This window comes from Aptenodytes patagonicus, chromosome 6 (genome assembly GCF_965638725.1).
Source record: "Aptenodytes patagonicus chromosome 6, bAptPat1.pri.cur, whole genome shotgun sequence".
In the NCBI taxonomy this organism is placed as follows: domain Eukaryota; kingdom Metazoa; phylum Chordata; class Aves; order Sphenisciformes; family Spheniscidae; genus Aptenodytes; species Aptenodytes patagonicus.
In genome coordinates, this window is record NC_134954.1 from 9907849 (window position 1) to 9927265 (window position 19417).

The 19417-nt window shown below is 41.7% G+C and overlaps 1 protein-coding gene across 1 annotated transcript in view; it reads left to right on the plus strand.

Moving 5' to 3' along the window:
* The first annotated feature begins 606 nt into the window (after positions 1-606).
* The window catches only part of LOC143161798 (putative cation-transporting ATPase 13A4), a 42966-nt gene continuing 24155 nt past the window's right edge, over positions 607-19417 (plus strand). Inside the window, exons 1-10 of the mRNA XM_076341076.1 lie at positions 607-713; positions 8610-8783; positions 11312-11449; positions 14284-14354; positions 14447-14527; positions 15406-15475; positions 16305-16439; positions 16858-16930; positions 17581-17712; positions 18931-19101. Of these exons, the coding sequence (XP_076197191.1) occupies positions 651-713; positions 8610-8783; positions 11312-11449; positions 14284-14354; positions 14447-14527; positions 15406-15475; positions 16305-16439; positions 16858-16930; positions 17581-17712; positions 18931-19101 (1108 nt within the window). The 5' untranslated portion in view covers positions 607-650. The remainder of the gene's footprint in view (positions 714-8609; positions 8784-11311; positions 11450-14283; positions 14355-14446; positions 14528-15405; positions 15476-16304; positions 16440-16857; positions 16931-17580; positions 17713-18930; positions 19102-19417) is intronic.

The following is a 19417-nucleotide window of genomic DNA, read 5'->3' on the forward strand; positions in this document are numbered from 1 at the left end:
CAGAAGACATTCTGTGATGATACTCTTAATAATGAATAAAAATACTGGTTACAGATTCTACATGGCTGGATCCTGACACACAATCAGTGCATAAATCCACCTGCACAAACTGGGGCCCCTGTTTGCAATGCCAGAGTTTGAATTTTTCTCCAAGGCATATGTGGGGATCACAGCTGGACACTTAGTTCAGGCTGGTTGCTAAGAGTGTAACAACAGCAATGCCTATTTTCCTTCTCATTGGGACACACTCCTGGTCTCCGGTGATTCCATAATCTCGAAGAAAAATATTCCCCTCTTGCCCTTCCCTGAAAGTTGCATACCAACAGCGCTTGCTTGCACCTATCAGAGTTATGACCCGGAGTCATATTGCGGCAAACACTTGTGAGATCTAACTTTTTCTTTCTTGCAGTGTCTTTGAGTGAATTTTGCATGTACCCTCGCAGTCGCAAAACTCCAACAACAGAATGAAGGGAGGAGGGATGAATGTTACCTGCTAGCCCCACAGAGAGGGAGGAGCTCCGTTCTTCAAACATCAGCAGAGTTATAAGGAAGGTGTGTACTTAGAGCACTTCCTCAATGTGGAAGTTCAAGCACACAACGCTGAAGACCTGTCCTGAGGGTGCTCTAGAAAGTCTCCAGAGGGTCATTTCATGGGGGAAAATCCTGCCAAGAACCATTATGCACAGCTTAACCAGGGAGAAGAGAATGAGATGGTGAGTCGTATCTCTGTCTAGGTCTTTCTCAACTTGAAGCAGCAGATAGCACATGTTCTGCAATAAAATGCTAGTCTGTAATTTAGTTTTGGATGGTGGGGGTGTTCCCACAGCAGAAACATACGGTTAGAAAGGGATATAATTTTTTTTAGCAGAAAGAAAATAAAGTTGTATGTGTCCACTGGATTTAATTGGTTATCTCCTCCAACAGGGGATGGCTCCACAGATTATTGATGTAGCATTATAAATCTAGGTGGAGGTGGTCTTATATGAGCTTGAGGGATGGGCCGGAGCGTTTGGTTCCTAACCATTTGACAGCTGAATCTCTAGGGTCAGATCCAGTTAGATGAGGACTGGGAACCTTGGCTTTCTCTGGAACATAAAACCACATGTGTTATATTTGCATAAATTATTCGCAAATGCAGTCTGTTGAATTGACAACACTATTCCAGCCTGAGCACCTGTATAAAGCTGGATTTCTAAATACAGAACTACCGTATGTCTTTCCAGAGTATCCCAGGGAGGAGTATGTTTACATGCATTCCGTAACATGTGGAAATAAGTCCTGTGTTTACAGGAAATATCCGATCTACTGCATGGCACTTCTCTTAAATAGTAAGCCCATTGCACAATTGTAGTAAATTCTGCGCTTCTTAGCTGCTTTGGCATTACTGCATGTTACGGATCAGCTGTTCGTCACATATGCATTCTGTCCGTCTAACAGATTCTGCTGGAGATGTCAGACCCATGATGCAGCTGTACAGCAACAATTCTCATGCATGTCTGGTAAATGCAGTGCTTCTCAAAATTCCGGTGCTGCAGAGCCACTGTAGCTCTGCTGTGAGTGCGTGTAGGATTTCTGGGCGTAGAACAGCGCCAGCAAAGCTAGTGAAACACGGTCACTTACAAGCTGACATGACTGTTCACTTTCAGAAATCCTGGAGAAATCTTCAAAATCTACTCACTGAGAATTCTATTTTAGTGAAAAAGAGACCATGTCATGGAAAAACGTGGACATTTGTTATCCCTAGATACAACCGTAGATTTTCAGTCAGCTCTCTGCCATCCAGGGAAGGGGAGATGTCATATTCTACGTAGTGCAAACCTGGGTAATTTGGGATGTGCTGGAGAATGCAGTACAGAGTCATCCGGCAGCATGAACTGAGCACCGCAGGAAGCGCAAGGCACTGGCTTTGAGGGTGGGGACTAATTAGCTCGGTGCAAGGCAGAACCCAACTGGCTCGGCTGCTGAGTTACTAAACCTGCTCGCAGCACCCCGCTCCTGGCTCTAGCCCTGGTGCTGATGTGCCACTGCTCCCCAGCTCCAAACGGCTGCTGGTTTGGTGTCTGTCCCCCACCCTTCCCCCATCCTTCTAGGACCATAAACACACTGTCGTTCTCTTCCCACTACTGGCACTGGCACTAGCATGCCAGAATTGAGCCTGAGCTAATTAGATTTAAGTGGACTGTCTGGTGCTGTGTAGAGCCACACTATTGTACCCTGCATGTCCAATTCCAGCTGTGCACTACTGGGACACCCAAGTTGTGCTTGCACAGAGTCAGCTATCGCAGTGATGTTCTTGTTTCTCACCAGTATCATACTGAGCACATGTGCCATGAGTCCAGTGCTCGGGGATCTGCACTGTGAATCTGAGGTTTCCCATGCACAGCTGGTGTGTGTTGAGTCAATCTGCACTGTGAATCCAGGGTGTCTGGCAGTTGCCATGCTCTCTATGCCTGCGATGAGCATAAGCAGTGCTGATTCACTGGGGGTTCCCAAATGAAAATCACAGAAGAAAGATTGATAAAGCAGTTGAGTAGTAGGGGCCATAGCCAGTAGTAAAACCATAGCCAAATTGTGCTAGATTTGGCAGGTATGTATGTGTCTTTGTTACATATGTATAAGGGAGAGAGAAAAAAGTTATGAGAGAGAGGAAGATATCTGTGAGGGTGTCTGCGGTACTGTAAGAGGACGAGAGAAAAAACAACGTGTATAGAAAGAGAGAATAGCTAGTGTGCATATTTGTGTGAAAGAGAAAAAGAAAGTAATATGTAGGTGAGAGAAGTTGTGAAGAAAGAGACGAAGAAGACTGTGTTTAAGCAGAGGAGAGAAGGAGAGTACGTGGTGTAAAAGAGAATTATGTGCAAACATTCTTTGTTAAAATCATATATTTTAAATTATTGGCAGCCACAGCAAGTGGCACTGGCAGATAATGGTCTCAGTGACCCTGCAACATTTTTTAAAATTCTAAGCCATGAAAAATATTTTTCAACATTATTTTTAACAGTCAGTTTAATTCACGTGAACCAAATTATTACAAGCAGTTCTTGACTCCTCAAACAAGATCATATCACTTGGTGTAATAATTTAACAGCTGACATTGTGCAGGTGCCAGTTCTTCCACAGTGAAATAGTTCAAGTAATTTTGAAAGCATGCAAGTAGTTCATTTGGACTCTGGACATCCAATGCTTTCTTGTGTTGAACTAGCAGTCCATTTTGCTGAGGAAAGTTGGGGAGCTCTAATGAGAAGAAATACTTCTAAGTTTTCTTCAGTGTTTCCATTTCTTGGTACAGCTGAGATGCTAGATGGTCCTGTATTTAAGAATAATCACTCTGACTTAAGAAATCTACCCTATATATCCTTGTGCACATCTTTGGGATTACTTTACGTGGCTGGAGCACTTTTGCTTGAACGAGAGTTCACTCTCCTGGTACCCAGCTAAAACTTAGCAATATATATTTGGAGCATGAAATAATCTCTCTCTCTCTTCATAACCATTTGTAGTACTGGAAAGATCTCAGTAGTGTGAGAGCACTCTGGACACAGCAGCTTGCCTCAGGGAGGGCTAATACATATGGTAATAGGAAGGGATTTATTTTAGGAATTAGCTTGCTTTTTTTTTTTCCTTCCCTTCAGAAAGATCTGCTTGAAGGTGTTTTTGAGAAGTAATTGTTGGTGGAATATGAAGAGGGAGGAAAAACACTTTATGCCCTTGGCCAATTTGATGCTCCTTTTTGTACAGCTTGGGACTAATCATGCCCTTTGCACAAACCCTGAAGTACAAAGCGTAAGTCCTGCAGTGCAAAAGATCGTGATAGACTTCGACAGGCTGCTGCTTCAGGAAGGATTTTCCAGAAGCCTGTCTTAAGCACGTGTTCCCCAGTTGCTCATGTCTGAAGGAATGGGACGACTGCAGTCAGTCAGCTGGTGAACCCCAGTTTGCCGCTGCATATTGGCAGCTGTCTGCCTCCTTTGGGATGCCAAAATTCTGAAGGGAACCTGATCCAGGAATTTTATGTACTTTGAGTCTGAAAAATTTAACTCTTAAAATTAAGATAGAATCTGAAAGGCATAACCTTGTTCCTAATGGAACGATAGTCAATGTTGCTACTGGCTTCAGAGGGAAGAGAAACAAACCTCTGATGAAATAGGTTCCAGTTGGTAAGAATGAGTTTCAGTTATTAAATTCCTTGTGGATCTTAACCGGTCTTTCAAGTCTGATCCTATTATCTGTTGTTATAGCAACAGGTTGTTTGTAATAGGGTACCTGGTGATTGGGTTGCCAGAAATATGATAGTTCACAGCCACTGTTTAGGCTCCTTGCTGGTAGCTACAGGCTTGTTTTCACCAAAGAAAAGGGTGCCTGAGCTTGTGTGACTTTTGCATTTAAATTCTGCTGTGCAGATGACCTGCAGTTACAGGCAATTTTTCTTTTAAACATAAGCAACAAAGACTTGCTGGACACTAGAGTGATAAGCCCTTGAGTGCTGGCTTTGTATGATTGTAAAAGCAGCTAAGAACCTTTCTTGGAATAAGCACATTTTCTGCCAACTGAGCAGGTCTGGCAGCTTTTTCTGTCCAATGATCCAGGGCCCCTCCCTAGACCCTTCACTCACAAGTTAAACACCATTTTGTTTTAGTCACTCTTCTGATTTGGGAGTCTCAAGAGAAAGGGAATGTTAACAGATGAGGAAACAAAGTTTTAAAATACACTACAATTTATTAAAAATTATTCTACAGAGGTGAGATGAGCTCTGCATACCAGCCTCTTTTGCAGACAGTGCTACCTCCTGTGAGAATACGAGAAGCCCTTTGGAGTCTTACAGATAGCTAATCTTAGCTTTGTTTTCCACCATCTCTTAGTCTGGTGCCCTCAAGAACCCAGGTTATTTGGCTGTGTAATGTTATATATGCCAAATGCACACACTGAGCCCTAAAAACCTGCTCACACAGTAGAAAAGTTGTCAAGGTGCAAATCTGTATTCATCAGACCCATCTTCAAAAGAAGCATGTCTGCATCAGCACAGCCTCTTTGTGCAGTGAAATACAACCCAGCAAAAGTTATTCTCTTTTCCTTAACAACATAGAACCAACCTGACAGACATGTTCTTACTGGTGACATCAACACCAGGATTTCTGCCAGCCCTGGAAGTATTGTTTGCCATAGTGGACATGCATTTGCTTGGAGATCTTTGTAGTGTAGGCCTAGTGAATCCTGAATAAACTTGAAGTATTTCCAAACCCTAATTACTGTAAGGCATTCACATGGCTAGATAAACCTGCTGAGAAACCTGCATCATGTGTGTGCCTGTTCCCCACTTCTTCATGCACATTGTGGCTACCTGTTTTGAGTCTAATATTCACCTTTTTTTTTGAGAAGATAATGGTTTTGAGAATTCATCTAAAGAATTCCACTGTTGACTTATTTGACAAGTGAGGAGTCTTTGTGCTAATACTGTTTCTGTTTCAACAAGGAGTTATTTACGTACTAAATGTTTTTTTATGAATGCAGCATTCATTGCTATAGTCTTTCCAGCTGAAGGCACAGGGTCAGGAAAAAACACCTCAACCTAACAGAACATTTTATTCTGAAGGTAAGTATTGAAAGGTTCTGGCCCAGGGAACTTTGGCACAAGTTAGGTTTGGAGCTTAGTCTATTTCCCTGCCTAGCTTTACTTCTGAATGATGTGGCTCAGGTAACCTGCTCCAGACATTTCCAAACCATGGGAAATGCTTTGCTTTGGCTTTAGATTCCTACATGGACATCCAGGTACAAAACATCAGTTAACATCTGATGTTTAGTCTTTCCCAGCCTACTCCTTGTAGAGCTCCTGAACACCTATATTCAGAAATGTCACATTCATCAAGACACAAACCAATGAACCTGAACCAACACCTGTGTTCATAGGGCAGAATGTGCACTGCGTCAGAACAGCTCGTGGGTATCTATCTATCTGTCTGTCTGTCTGTCTGTCTGTCTGTCTATCTATCTATCTATCTATCTATCTATCTCAGGAAAGTCCCTTGTGAGAAGCAACAAGATCCAGCAGACAGCATAGTGGATGTCTTAATAGCATGACCTTTTTTTCCCAGCTGAGCTGTTTTCCTTGTCTTCCTCTCTCCTAGTTTTCAAGATGAGGAATACTGATGCATGCTTGGTTTTGGGAAGTGTCTTGAGATCTAAGGGATCAAACCATTTTTTGAGGGGAAACTACTCTTGAAAACAAAGGCCTGGAAACATATGCAGGCATAGGGGGACTCAGATACATATTTTGATATATAGGTGCATGGTTTCCTAGGCAGAGAAAGACACAGTCTGCCCTAGCTCCATGGTTATGTTGTCATATCAGGCTTGGGGAATCATTCAGCATTTCAGTGGAGAACACTGCCAACAGAAGATGATCCCAAATGACTGCCAAGCACATGCCGAATGCCTACCCTCTCCCTTCTTAATTGCATTAACTACAGCCTTACTGACTTTTCAGACTTCGGGTGTAAGGCACAAAAGCTGGAAATTAAAGGAATGATTCACTGGCAGAAGCAAGATGCACATGGCAGCAATCTCATTCTTCCCCACCCTGATATTCATGCCCATCCCAATTTGAAAATATTATTCCAGTTATTCCAGGTCTAGCCATTTGCTGGAGGAAGTCCGAAGGCATGTTCTTTTAACAGTTCTTCCCTTAGGCGTCTCTGTCTCCTTGGGAGTTCCTTTGCCTTGCTGACAAGCTGTAACGTCTGGATCCAAGCAGCTGGATCTTGCTAGTAAGCCACTGCTGTGAACAGTAAGTTCACATCGTTCTGTGTACTATTCTGTATGCTGGTGCTGACACTAATTTTGTAACCTTTTTGTTAAGGATACAACAAGACAGAGGTGAATGGAGAGCCCTTTACCTGTTTGTAGGAGCATGTGAATATTAATAGCACATGACTGCCACACCAACTACCTTCTAGGAACCTTGCCTATCTGCTGTCCTCCGTGAGCTTCCTTCTATCTGCTGCAGGGTTGCCTTATTCTCTTGGGCTGCTCAGAGATTATAGAAGCCTTTGAAAATGCTGAGTGCGTGCATCTCAAGGTGGTATAACCAGGCCCTGTGCAATGCAGGCCACTTCCCTGTGTAGTTTACCATACTTTTTCCCCACAGTTGCCAATATCTTCCCTTTAGAAACCCCATGGAGATTACCTAGGAAGATGGAGTCTGTCTTCTGGAGAATGACATAGAGCAGGTAGGCCAAGGCAGCGTGTGGAACCACTGGGTAGGGCCTACGTTTCACATAACAAGCAAAGACACCAGCACAGAACCAGGAATTATGCATTACTCATCCTTCCAATTACATTGCCTTTTATTCTCACCTTATGAATGGATCTTGCAATATCTGTGGCTGCAGATATCTGATCTTCAGAAGCAGATTGCACAATTGCTGCAGATATACTAGGAAGAAGGAGATTGAGGAATCTTAACCCTTATGTTAGCAAATTCTTCTGATCACCTGATGTAATTGCAGCCATGCAATCTCCCATCTTGGATCAGGGCTGGGTCTCCTCTATAAATTCACTGTATATATTTCATTTCGCCTTTACCAAGTCCCTGTTAGCACTACCGAGAGGGAATCTGGCCATGGTACCAAGACCTGGCAGCTCTTAAACTGTAATTCTAACAGTCATCCCTTTGAAGTTTTGGGCAAGTCACCTTGCCTCACTGTAACAATTTCCCCAGCTTTAAAAATGCAATAATAATACCTACTTATACAGCTACAGTGAGTAGCTTCCTTTGGCCCTCTGAACACGTAAAGCATTCTGAAAGTGTTCATTAGTTGTTCTTACTAACAGTTGTTATTATTATTATTATTATTATTATTATTATTATTATTATTATTATTATTATTTTGGGATGTTAGGACAATGGCACATTGGCAAGGTCCAAAATCCTCATACTGGAGCTATCATGGAAGATGGTAACAGCCCTACAAAGGCTGTGTCTGTGCTGAGTCGTGCAAAGCAGCTCCAGCTGGTGCAGCCACACAGTGTCATTCGGCACTGTGCAGAGACACTAGCTGAGTCTCTAAAGTGTAGGTGCATTAATGCAGACTCACTGCTATGGCAGGACAGCAGGAGTGCTTCTGATTCTGAAGCAGGCACTGTCTCAGCTGCTGCAGTGGGTCTGCACCGCTCTCCATCCACTAGTGCAGATGTACTCAAGTTCTTCAGCTGTCTCACCCAGGGACCTTAAAAAAGCTGACCAGGCAAATCTATGTTCCTGACTTGGGGCCTAAAGGTTAGGGCGTCTATATTTTTATACCATTCCAACTCATGCACACACATAACAGTGTCTCTTGCTGAGTTTCACAACTACATAAAACTATTTTAGAGGTTTGGTCAGACTACAGCAATCCAGATTTTGTGAAGGTGGATGAAAACTTCCGTGGAACATGCAAAATTTTTTTCTAGTCATGTTTAGGACACCTAAAGAAGCCAAATACAAGTTCTATGACCTCTTTTTTCATAGTATCATACCAAACTACCTATGGGAGAGCAGTGGATGATAGGAAAGTGTAGTATTCCAGATGTTTCTTTAAGAGAAATAGGATTTTTTCCTTGTTTTTGCTGTACAGGAGATATTTGGCTACAAAACCCAAGGCTGGCGGAGGGTCTTGTGCATTGCTGGATACATCTTGTCCTGTGGGGCTCTGCTGCTGCTGTTTTACTGGAAGCCAGAGTGGGACGTGTGGGCAAACTGCATCCGCTGCAGCTTGGAAGAAGCGGACATTGTTCTGCTTAGAACAACAGTAGGTGGCTACTTTAGTCTTTAAATTAGTCCCTAGTATGTAGTTAATTGGAAGATTAGTTAGTTGGAAGGAATCCAGTTAGCTGAAATCTCTTACACTGCTGATTTCCTGCAATAATATCTTATGTTTACCATCATTGATCTAAAGAACTCTCAAGTATTCCACAAATTATGTGTAAGATGATGATTGGAATGGAGGGTAACAGCTGATCAGACAACAAGCTGAAAGAAATTGGTGTGAAAAAAACTGTAATATCTGTGGTTTTAAGACTGTGTTATTTGCTCTCAATCCTTCCGCCTCCCTTCCGCCATCCCTGTGCTTTCTACATTGCAGATCTGTGCTCCAGATTCTAAAGCATCTGTTTGATTGGCAGTGTCCAGCAGATCCTTTTTCCCTCACTTGGCTGTCCTGGTGAAGCTGCCCCTCTCTGCCAAAATTTAGCCAGTGGGCCAAACCAAAGATTTGTCTAGCTCTGTCCCCAGCAGTGTCCAACAGTGCGTGATGAGGGATCAGTATAAGGAAGAGGGCAAGCTTAGACTGCTTGTTTTCTTAGCTGTATGTTTACATTTTCCATCAGCCCTTCCCCGTGTCCAATAAACCTTCAATCCTGCAGTTAATGCTTTCAGGGCTGTTATGTTTTGCTAGTAGTTTCCTAATACAGATTTCTATCTGTTGAGGACTGTACTGAAGCACTGCAACGTACACAAATCCTGATTTAATTTCATGCAAGCTACTGCAACACTAAAAGAAGCAAACTGAGACTTGACTCTGAATCCCAGCTGAGCCTGAATACTCCAGGAGCTGGCAGGGTTGGTTTACTTCCAGAAGTTTGATTTGTTCTGCTTCAAAGATTCCTGAACAATGGCATTTGCAAAATGTGCAATTGCAAAATGGATCACTTGCTACCACTGTATTTGAGCTGCCTTCTTAAATGAGCAGAGCAGCGTGCAGTTAAAATCTTGGGTTTTGAAAATCACAGATCTGCCTGTTGAATATTTTATATTGAAACAATCTGCATCCTAATAGGCTGGGGGTATGTATTTTTTTTAAAAAAGAAGCATATTAGGTTTAATCTCCCTTTTTAATCTTCAGTTCAGTTTGCATTTTTAGTTACCTATTCTTGTGTGTCATTTTAAATGGATTTGCCATGCCAAGCACTTTTCAAATAAATGAGTTTTTAAATGATCCTTTATGTAATTAAACAAGAATTGAATCGTATTTTATGTTCTTGTTATCAGGAAGCTCTCTGAAAGTATTCTCTGCGCATTTGACAATTTCAGATTTCCTTCATGGTTGTTTGTATTAAAATGACAGTTTTGTTTTTTTCCCTACATTCTGATTATGTCAGTTCTCAAATGTGATGGCTACTGCTAATGAGGATACAAGTAATCCCATCAGCTTGATCCTTGGAATTCTCTTTTGCTTCACATAAAACCTTCATTCATAATTCATCACCATCTCTGCAATTGCAATATAAGAGCCTATTAACTCACTTTTGTTACTGAATTTTGACTCACTTTAGTTCAAATAATGAGCACGTGTGTTATTCACTGCTTCCCATCTCAATCTGCATCCCAATGTCTACTAATTCTGAAATTTAAATTAAAGATAAATATCAGAAAATAAACGTTATTCTACTCAAAATACCAGTTTAAGAAGAAAAGTGCACAAATAAATAAGATATATAAACATTATTAAAGTTCTTTTTTGAACCCTTAAATTGTTCAAAAGGACTCATATTTGGTACAGAATTTTTTTTTTCTGTTGTCATTTCCAAATGAAGTTTAATAACTGTGCTTTCAGAACCTGGCTGGCTGAGCTTTTTTCATCTGCCAAACTGCTCACACACTGAATATGATATATGTCAGTCTCATAGTTGGCTTTAATGCGTGTGGTTCAGTGTTCAGGACTGAAACTTAACATGAGGGTCCTTATTACAGTAGTTGCTCTAATCTCTAAGACTGTACTACCAACACTAGTTATCAGGCAGTTCCAATGTTGAACTTATTTTATAAAATATAGCAAGATCATGAACTCAGTTTGTGGCAAAAGCTTGTCTAAAGTACCGTAAGGGAGGCATGGTGCTAACACACTTGTTCCAATGAAGTGTTAACACAGGAATGACTGTGAGAAGGTATTGGCACTAGACATCCATTTTGCAGTACAGCGTTGTGTTCCTTTTGATCTTCCCTTTACAGTATGGTCACCGCATCTCAGATTGTCCTTTACTGTTTGCCTGTCCTAGATCATGACCTGGTTGTTCACATTCCATCCTTATCAGCCAAGCACCAGACCTGCGGTCAGTGAATTATGTGCAGTACTCACATTTTGACAGGACCGTGGTTCCACTCCCATTCTGCTGATTTATCTATCAGTCACAGGTGCTGGGAGGCCCCTGTTGGTTAGTTCTGTAAAAAAGCTGGAGTGGTGCTCTCGGAAGGCCTACTGTAATCATTCACTCCAAGCTGACAGTGAGTTTGGTCTGATTTTGAGGGAAATTGTGACACTTCTCTTTTATATTCATTTAGGATGAATTTCAGACTTACTCTCGTAAGACTGTGACACGGATCTCTGTGTCTGCACTTATCAAAAGTAGATCGGATTATCCAGCCACTGCTGAGGAAGACTCAATCTTCAGTAAAACCATAATGAAGCCAAGTTTGCAAGTAAGTCAAGTATTCCCTGCAGCACCTGGGAGATTATAGCAAATCTCAGCCACGCTTTATAGAGTGAAAGTGAGCTGTGAAACATATCCAGCTAAGAAACTTGCAGCTTGATGAACACAGTGAGCTGTGGAAAAACAAGCTAGAGATTTTGGAGAACTGTACTCCCCTCTGTAAAAATCCTCTCTTACTCTGAGGTTGGTTATGAAAAAAGAATTGTCGCTATTCCTGAGAGAAGACCTACATTATAAGTAGGAGAGCTTCAAGACACTGGGGTTTGTAGTGAAGAATCAGAGTTCCAAATCAAAAACTCATTCCTGGCATAGGAATCAAGGAATTTAGGGGTGGCTGTGTGGCTGAAGGGAAACTGTGAGGAACCGAACATCACAGCTCCCACAGTAACATGAAAACAGGGATGAATGCAGCTGACGGGGAATAGAATAGAAAAGTGCCTAGGCAGAGCTGCATCACTAGTTCCAGAAATGTTTCATCAAGGAGGGTCTGACACACATTTTGCTTTTCTTACCTTTGTATGCACCAATTTGTGCTTTAAATTACATTTGCTGGAGTCAGGTCTTGCACTGTTCCTGCAAAAATGTATCCAGTTCCATAGCTTTGAGATCCCAGTGAAGCACTGGGGAGAAGGTAGACGATTAATTGATCCAAGCAGATCACAAGGTCCCTCATGAGTTGAGTAAATATAATTATCCCCCTTTTAGAACAAGTACCGGACAGTTCAGTTATATGTCTTGCTTAGCATTACATGTTAAATTGGTGTAAGCAATAGGAATGCAATGGTACATTTGCTAATATCTGGCTCTTGATTAGAGATACTAGATCACTGCACTGGGCAACCCATAAAAGAGCTATATTTCCTTCCAGGAAATAGATTTCTAACTTGTTAGCATTTATTTTTATCCCTACAGCATTTTTTAGTAGATATTTCCATTATAAACCTAACTTTAGCTGAGCAAAGCTGTTGCTGTTACTGCTGTTTTGTGTGGGCATATATTAATGTACATAAGAAATTTTAGTGCCAGCTAGTTTAATCAACTGGCACAGTATGAAAGTGAAGGCTGGTTTGTAACATTTTTCAGAGGATCGAATTAATAACATAAAAAAGCCCAATATAGCCCTCAAATAATATGCCCTTTGAACAACATTTTCATATCAATCAAAACATCTAGACAGATGTCCTGGTTTCGGCAGGGATAGAGTTAATTTCCTTCCCAGCAGCTGGTACAGTGCTGTGTTTTGGATTTAGGGTGAGAACAATGTTGATTGATAATGCACCAATGTTTTAGTTATTGCTAGGTAATGCTTACACTTGTCAAGGACTTTCTAGTTTCCCATGCTCTACCAACTGAGAAGGCTGGAGGTGCACAAGAAGCTGGGAGGGGGCACAGCCAAACTGGCCCAAGGGACATTCCATACCATGGGACGTCATGCTCAGTACATAAACTGGGGAAAGCTGGCCGGGGGGGGGCCGCTGCTCGGGGACTGGCTGGGCATCGGTTGGCGGGTGGTGAGCAATTGCACTGTGCATCACTTGCTTTGTGTATTATTATTATTATTATTATTATTATTATTATTACATTATTATTATTCTTTTATTTCAATTATTAAACTGTTTTTATCTCAACCCACGAGTTTTCTCACTTCTACTCTTCCAGTTCTCTCCCCCATCCCACGGGGGGGTGGGGGTGGGAGTGAGCGAGCAGCTATGTAGTACTCAGTTGCCAACTGAGGTTAAACCATGACAATAGAAAAGAACAGATTTCAAAGCAGCAAAGAGCAAACAGTTTAATCCTTCACTAGCAATTCAAAAGCCCCTACTTATACGTCAGTTATAAAACCTGTTTGCCGTTTAAGCTACCTAAGTCCACAGAGTAATGTGTAGTGCCCAAGAGCTGTCCAAGGACCTGTTCCGGCAGCGAGTTGAGTCCCTCATTTCCCACTCCAGTTTTTAGCATTGCAAATATTGCAGCTCCTATTGCACAAAATCCTAACTACAGACCTCTTGTTAGGTTAATGACCATGGTTATAGCTCCATTTTCAGTTGGTGTATGAGTTGAGTATAGATTTCATTGGCCAATAATAATGCTTATTGCACTGGGTAGGGAGAGTCTCCTAGAGTGGATTTCTTTATTAGTTATGTGTATAGGTGTGTAGCCTTGCCTTCTTCCAGCTGATATGAAGTGCTATTATCTCTAATAGACTTTGTTATTGTTGCGCAGGACAGGACAGACTCCTTTTGCAACTTATAAATGGCAGCATGTGTTCTTAATGGGTTACTGCTCTGCAAGGGCTTAGCATTAGCAGTGATTCAGGAAGTATCCTGGGATGGCCTTTCTTGTCAGTTGGCGTATCTGTTCAGCTGAAGGACTCAGCACCATGCCTGCAAACTGCCCAAGGCCCCCTGCTTTCCTCAAAGCCGGACAGAAGATAAGGGAGTTGTTGACTGGAGACGGGCTTTGACAACTGCCTGCGTACCCGCCACTGCATCAGTGATCTCTTCCCTTTGTTCTTGGAAATGAGAGTGAGGACTGTATTCCTTGCTTCACAAAATGGGGAGAGAAGAATGCTGCTTTGTATTTCCTTGACCTAAAGATCTGTAAAGCTTACTGGAACCTGCACTGAGTTGGGGATCCCACTCTATAACATAACTAGGGAGTTAGTATATGCAATCCTGTCTTCTCTCTCTCCCTGCCCCCCATATAATTTGCTTTATTTGTGCTTGACCCCAGTGAGGATGCCTAGCTGAGGTCTGTGAGCAGACCTGGGAGTGTTTTTGTTTGCCGTATTGCATATATTGTTGTCCCTGTTTTGTTTCGCAGGTGAAAAGTATCCAAGTACAAAAAATCTGCTATGTCTGGAATATCTATGCAAAACAGTTCCAGAAAGTTGGGTGAGTTCAATGCCCTGGTTACACAGATCTCTGAGGGAGTCAAACTTCTTTGTGAGTAATGTCCTAAGGAAAACACTCCCTTTATATTTCAGAGCCCTAGAAGACCACCACACTTGCTCAGCTATACATGCCAAATTTGGTTCTGGTCTCACCTGCAATGAACAGAATGTCAGGTACACATTTTAAAACACAAGTACTCAACATATGGATTGTAAAAAAAAGAGATGTAAATTCACTGCTGTTGGTGCACATTCCTTGAGTTTCTTGTGTATCCATTAATATGCACGTAATTTTAGATGAAATGGCCATGCATGAAAAAATGAAAAGGGCTGGAGAATGTTGTGTATTCTTTGTCAAAGTTTTTGAAATGTCTCAGTATTCATCACTGTTATTGTTCTCAATCAGGAAATAACTATGTCCTGTAACTAACTCTAAGCAGTTCTTATTTGGAGTAAGAGAAAATCTCCATGAGACGGTGCAGATAGGTTGTGTGTGTGCTTCTTCAGTGGGGCTCCATGTAATTGTATTGACCTTCTAAATCGGTTAGTTCTGGTCATTGAATTTATTCTCACAAACTACTCTATCATTAGACAATTTACAGAATAGGTATTCCTGAAACTGCTGAATAAAGAAATGATCTTCAGTTGCTTGAATACTGAAAATCCAGCTCCTGACCTTAGCTCATGTTGAATTTTACATTCGAATCACCCTTAACTTTATGCAAAATTATTTGGTTTTAGATAATTTAGTTTTAGGTGCAGAATTCCTTTGTTTACAGTGCTTCAAAGGAATTTTTACGTGATGGAAACATTTGCCTAAAAGGCTGTGTTACACCTCTTGTCTGTTTAAGTAGATTTCACTGGTACAGTCATCTTTTCTGACATAAGCACTGTAGGGGCATTTAATTTTTTATCTTTTTCTTGGAGAAAGATCTTCACAGCCTTTAAACTGGGATCGATACAAGTTCTCAGGACTATTGAAAGCTATAGCTTTTGAGTGAGCTACATTGTCACTATTTTACATGTAAGTGATGTATATTTATCCCATACAGGAGAGTTATATGTGGGCCAAACACTATTGATGTTCCAGTGATCCCTGTTTGGAAACTACTCATCAAAGAGGTTAAGCATTTCTGTTGCTTTTATTCTAGGCTGCTTGGGGAGGCCTATGTGTGCATATAGAATATAATGGAGTCTATGTCTGAATTAGCTTCCCAGTACTCACTCATCAAGCATGCTCCTTTTTCAAATCCTGTTTAAAATTGTTCCATGAAATCACCATAAATTCATTTATTCTCCATTGTTCCTTATCCTCCATCCCCATGCCTGTATGGCTGCTTGGTATTTGTATGTATCTGTGCCCTGGCAGCTCATTCTGTTGGCCTTACAATGGTCAGTGAATGTTTACAAGCTGCACGGGAAATCAAACTTTTGAGGCAAAGGCTGTCTCTTAATCACCAGAGATTAAGTGAACAGCAGTAGCTGGTATATGCCTATGGCTGCAGAGAGATCCAATGGGCTCATGACTCTGGGCACAGCACCATGTAAAGCACCAGTATCTTTTTCAGACAGGAACTGGCTGTATGTGGCCTAAACAGAGTGTTTGTGGAGATGTGCCTATGGTATGTGAGCTCCATCCTCATGACACAACCTGCTCTTCTCTCAACTTTGTTACATTTCTTGTAAAGAAGCAAGCAAAACAAGGCTTGGGCTGAGCCATTCACATCCCAAATAACATCCTATAGGTCCAGATTATTTGGCCCTTCTGTCAGATGAAGATGGTCCAATCTGATTAGACTGAAGCCACTGCTAACAAAATTAGAAAGGGTGTTGGGAGACACAACACTTAATAGCTTTTATTCCAGCCCATTTCTAACAGGATGGACTGGCTGGGTATACTGGAGCCATTTAAATGTGGCCAGCTCTTGAGTATTGTTCTCTCTCCAAACAGGTCTTAAATCCATTTTACGTGTTCCAGCTGTTCAGTGTGTGTCTGTGGTTTGCTGAAGATTACATGGAGTATGCCACTGCCATCATAATCATGTCTCTCCTCTCGATTTTTTTGACTGTATATGATCTTAGACAGGTGAGACACCTCACCTTTTTCTACAAGGAGGATTTATTTCTAATGTCTGGGAAAGGCCAGGATGTTACAACATGCACATGTACAGTGCTATGAGAGTTACTCAGAAGTTTAGTCTCGTGACATTGTGTAGTAGCAGGTGCAACGGCCTGGCCTCCTAGTCATCGTAATCTCTGTGTGATTCTTTACCCACATCCTCCCCTCCCCATTCCAGTGCTTCGCTTTGTAACCTTTTGTTACACCTTCTCCATAATTAAGGTGGGGAATTTCTTTCTCTGTATGATTGTATAGTTCCTGGCAGGGCCAGACCACAGTTTATGAGGGCTGTCATAACCACAAATAACAAAAAGGAATAATTGTTAGTGGATGAATTGCATCATGTAAGATGTAACACTTTTGTGTGTTCTCCTTTAATTTATAGCAATCGGTTAAACTGCACAGACTGGTTGAGTCTCATAACAACATCATGGTCACTGTCTGCAGAAATAAGGAAGGTGACTCCTGTACACTTCTTTCTTCAATGTGTTTCATTTCTGTAGCAATTTATATCAAACCCAAGAATGTATAGTATCAAATTCCTTCTAGAGCAGTTTCCTCTTCTGTCTCTCAGCTCGATTAACTAGCTTCTGCAGATTGGGTTAATTTGACCTAGAAGTATGTTGTAGCACATCAATCATATTCATAACTGTTTCAGTGCAGCCTTAGCAAAAAATTATCAGGAAAACTATGTCATTTTTCTTAAAGCAGTGCTGACAAAGCCAACCACATAGCCATTAAATGGCTGTGAGTCCACCTAATTGCTCCAGGCAAAGTCTGTTCATTGCTATGGTGTTTAGAGCACAATCCAAAAAGACAGAGTCAAACTAAGAAATGTAGATCCAAGCTTCTTCAGTTAGGTCAGCGCATTGGAACAATAACCTTTGGTTGGGCTCCTGGGGAGATAAGAAGAAATTCTGCAGTTCAGACTAATGACTAGGCTTTTCTAAATATTGGAGGTTGTATTCTTAGGTCCTACTTGTGGTCCTTTGTTTATCAGCCATTACAAACAAGTAATAATCTATTCAGCAGGTAGTTCCTTGTATTTTTTCCTCTTACCACAGCGAAATATATGAAGCACAAAGTTTGCATTACATGTCACCTACAGGTTTCCAAGAGCTGGAATCACACCATCTTGTTCCTGGAGATACGCTGGTTTTGAAAGAGGGCAAAACCCTTTTGCCTTGTGATGCCATCCTGATCAGTGGGCAGTGCATTGTAAATGAAAGCATGCTGACAGGTACAGCTCATCCCTCCCAGGTTTACCATCAAAACATCATCATAGCCCTATGGCTTCAGTCCGGTGACACAGGACATACAGTGTTATCATGTATCACCCTTATTATGAGATAGTCCATCGCTAGCCTAGAAGGGGATTCTTTTGGCTGTTTGCTGTAATAAAGTAGTTAGCCCCAGCTTATCTAAATAGACAAGAGGGACTTTAGGAAGGGCAGTTCATCCTTTTTTTCCTTTCTGGGGTGCAGAATTTAGGAAGGGTTCCTCTGATTAGAAAGGAAAGAGTGGACAGTGAAGAGGAGTGAGCAGGACAGGAGAAGAAACAGTAGATACGGAGCAAAGCTGTTCCCACACAGGGCCCACAGTCCGCTCAGGCTGTAGGGGCTTCTCTTGGTCACTCCGAATGTCTCGTCACTGATCGCTGCAACATCTCCAACCTTCCGGAGTGTCTGTCTAGCCCTCCAGACACTTAGTCCCATGTTCATGGGACAGCAGTGGAGGACACGCCAGGTGGGAGAGTTCACTGCAAAGCAGGATTTTTGGTGCAGGAGATGTTCATTGTTCTGTTTCGTGTCTTTAAATTTGGTCTTGGTCTGAATTGAACTGAAACCCACTGTTCTGAAATTTCATGTAAATGAGAAATTCCAGAAACACCTTTCATTTAGAAAGCTTCAGCTGGCAGAAAATATTTCTTCTGCTTCACCTTAGTGTATCTACTCTGACATAAATAGGATATTTGTCAGCTGTCAAGCATTGAGCTAAAGGCTCTCCTTTTTACTAGGAAGGGGAAATGGGGAATGTCATGTTTAATCTGCCTAAGGGAATAGTGTAGTGACCTGCACATGAGGTTCAAACTAGGTAAACAACTTGGGGCCATCAAGTGGAGTCATGCAACACCAGTTCAGTTGTCTTTTCAAGTCTGTATATCTACAGCCAGGGTTCGAAGTCCTCGGAGTGCTTTCAGTTCTCAGACTTACGCGAAGCTGTTGTACTGGTGCAAAGGAGAGCTTTTCTCTGGCAGAGTCGGTTTGCTTGCTAGGCTTCAAACTCTTATTCACTCTGAAGATGTCACAATATAACAGTAACATTTCTCAATACTGGTTTCTCTAGTAAATACCTTTAACTTACCATCTAGATGTCTAGATAATGTACTTACTTGAAAGTCAGCAGGCTGGTTTTAAGGTGTACTGCAGTTTTCCTCATCTGAGCTCATCTTCCCTAGGGGAAAGTACTCCAGTAACAAAGATCCACTTACCCCAAGCTGATAACTTCAAGCCCTGGAGAATGCACTGTGCAGAGGATTACAAAAAACATGTCCTCTTCTGTGGAACAGAGGTCATACAGACCAAGGCAGATGACAGAGGATTAGTGAAAGCTGTGGTGCTGCAGACTGGTCAGTCAATACTTCAGTTTGCTTTTCCTCTCATGCTTTTTCTTACTGGAACAGTCTGACTTAATGTGCCTAGTCACATTAAGGTAAAAGCGTTAATCCAAAGTCACAACAGTCAGATGGAGGATCAATATCCTCGGCTGGGCTAAGCTATTATGCATTGTTTCCTTTTGCTTGGCATAAGTTTTACAAAAACCACTAGCATATGATTACAAAGAAGAATTTTGCTTTGCTTCTGAGACATTGAAAAAATCCGCCTCCTTAAGACAAAAATAACTTTTTTCTATATTCTGCAGAGTAGGTCACATATATGAAAATG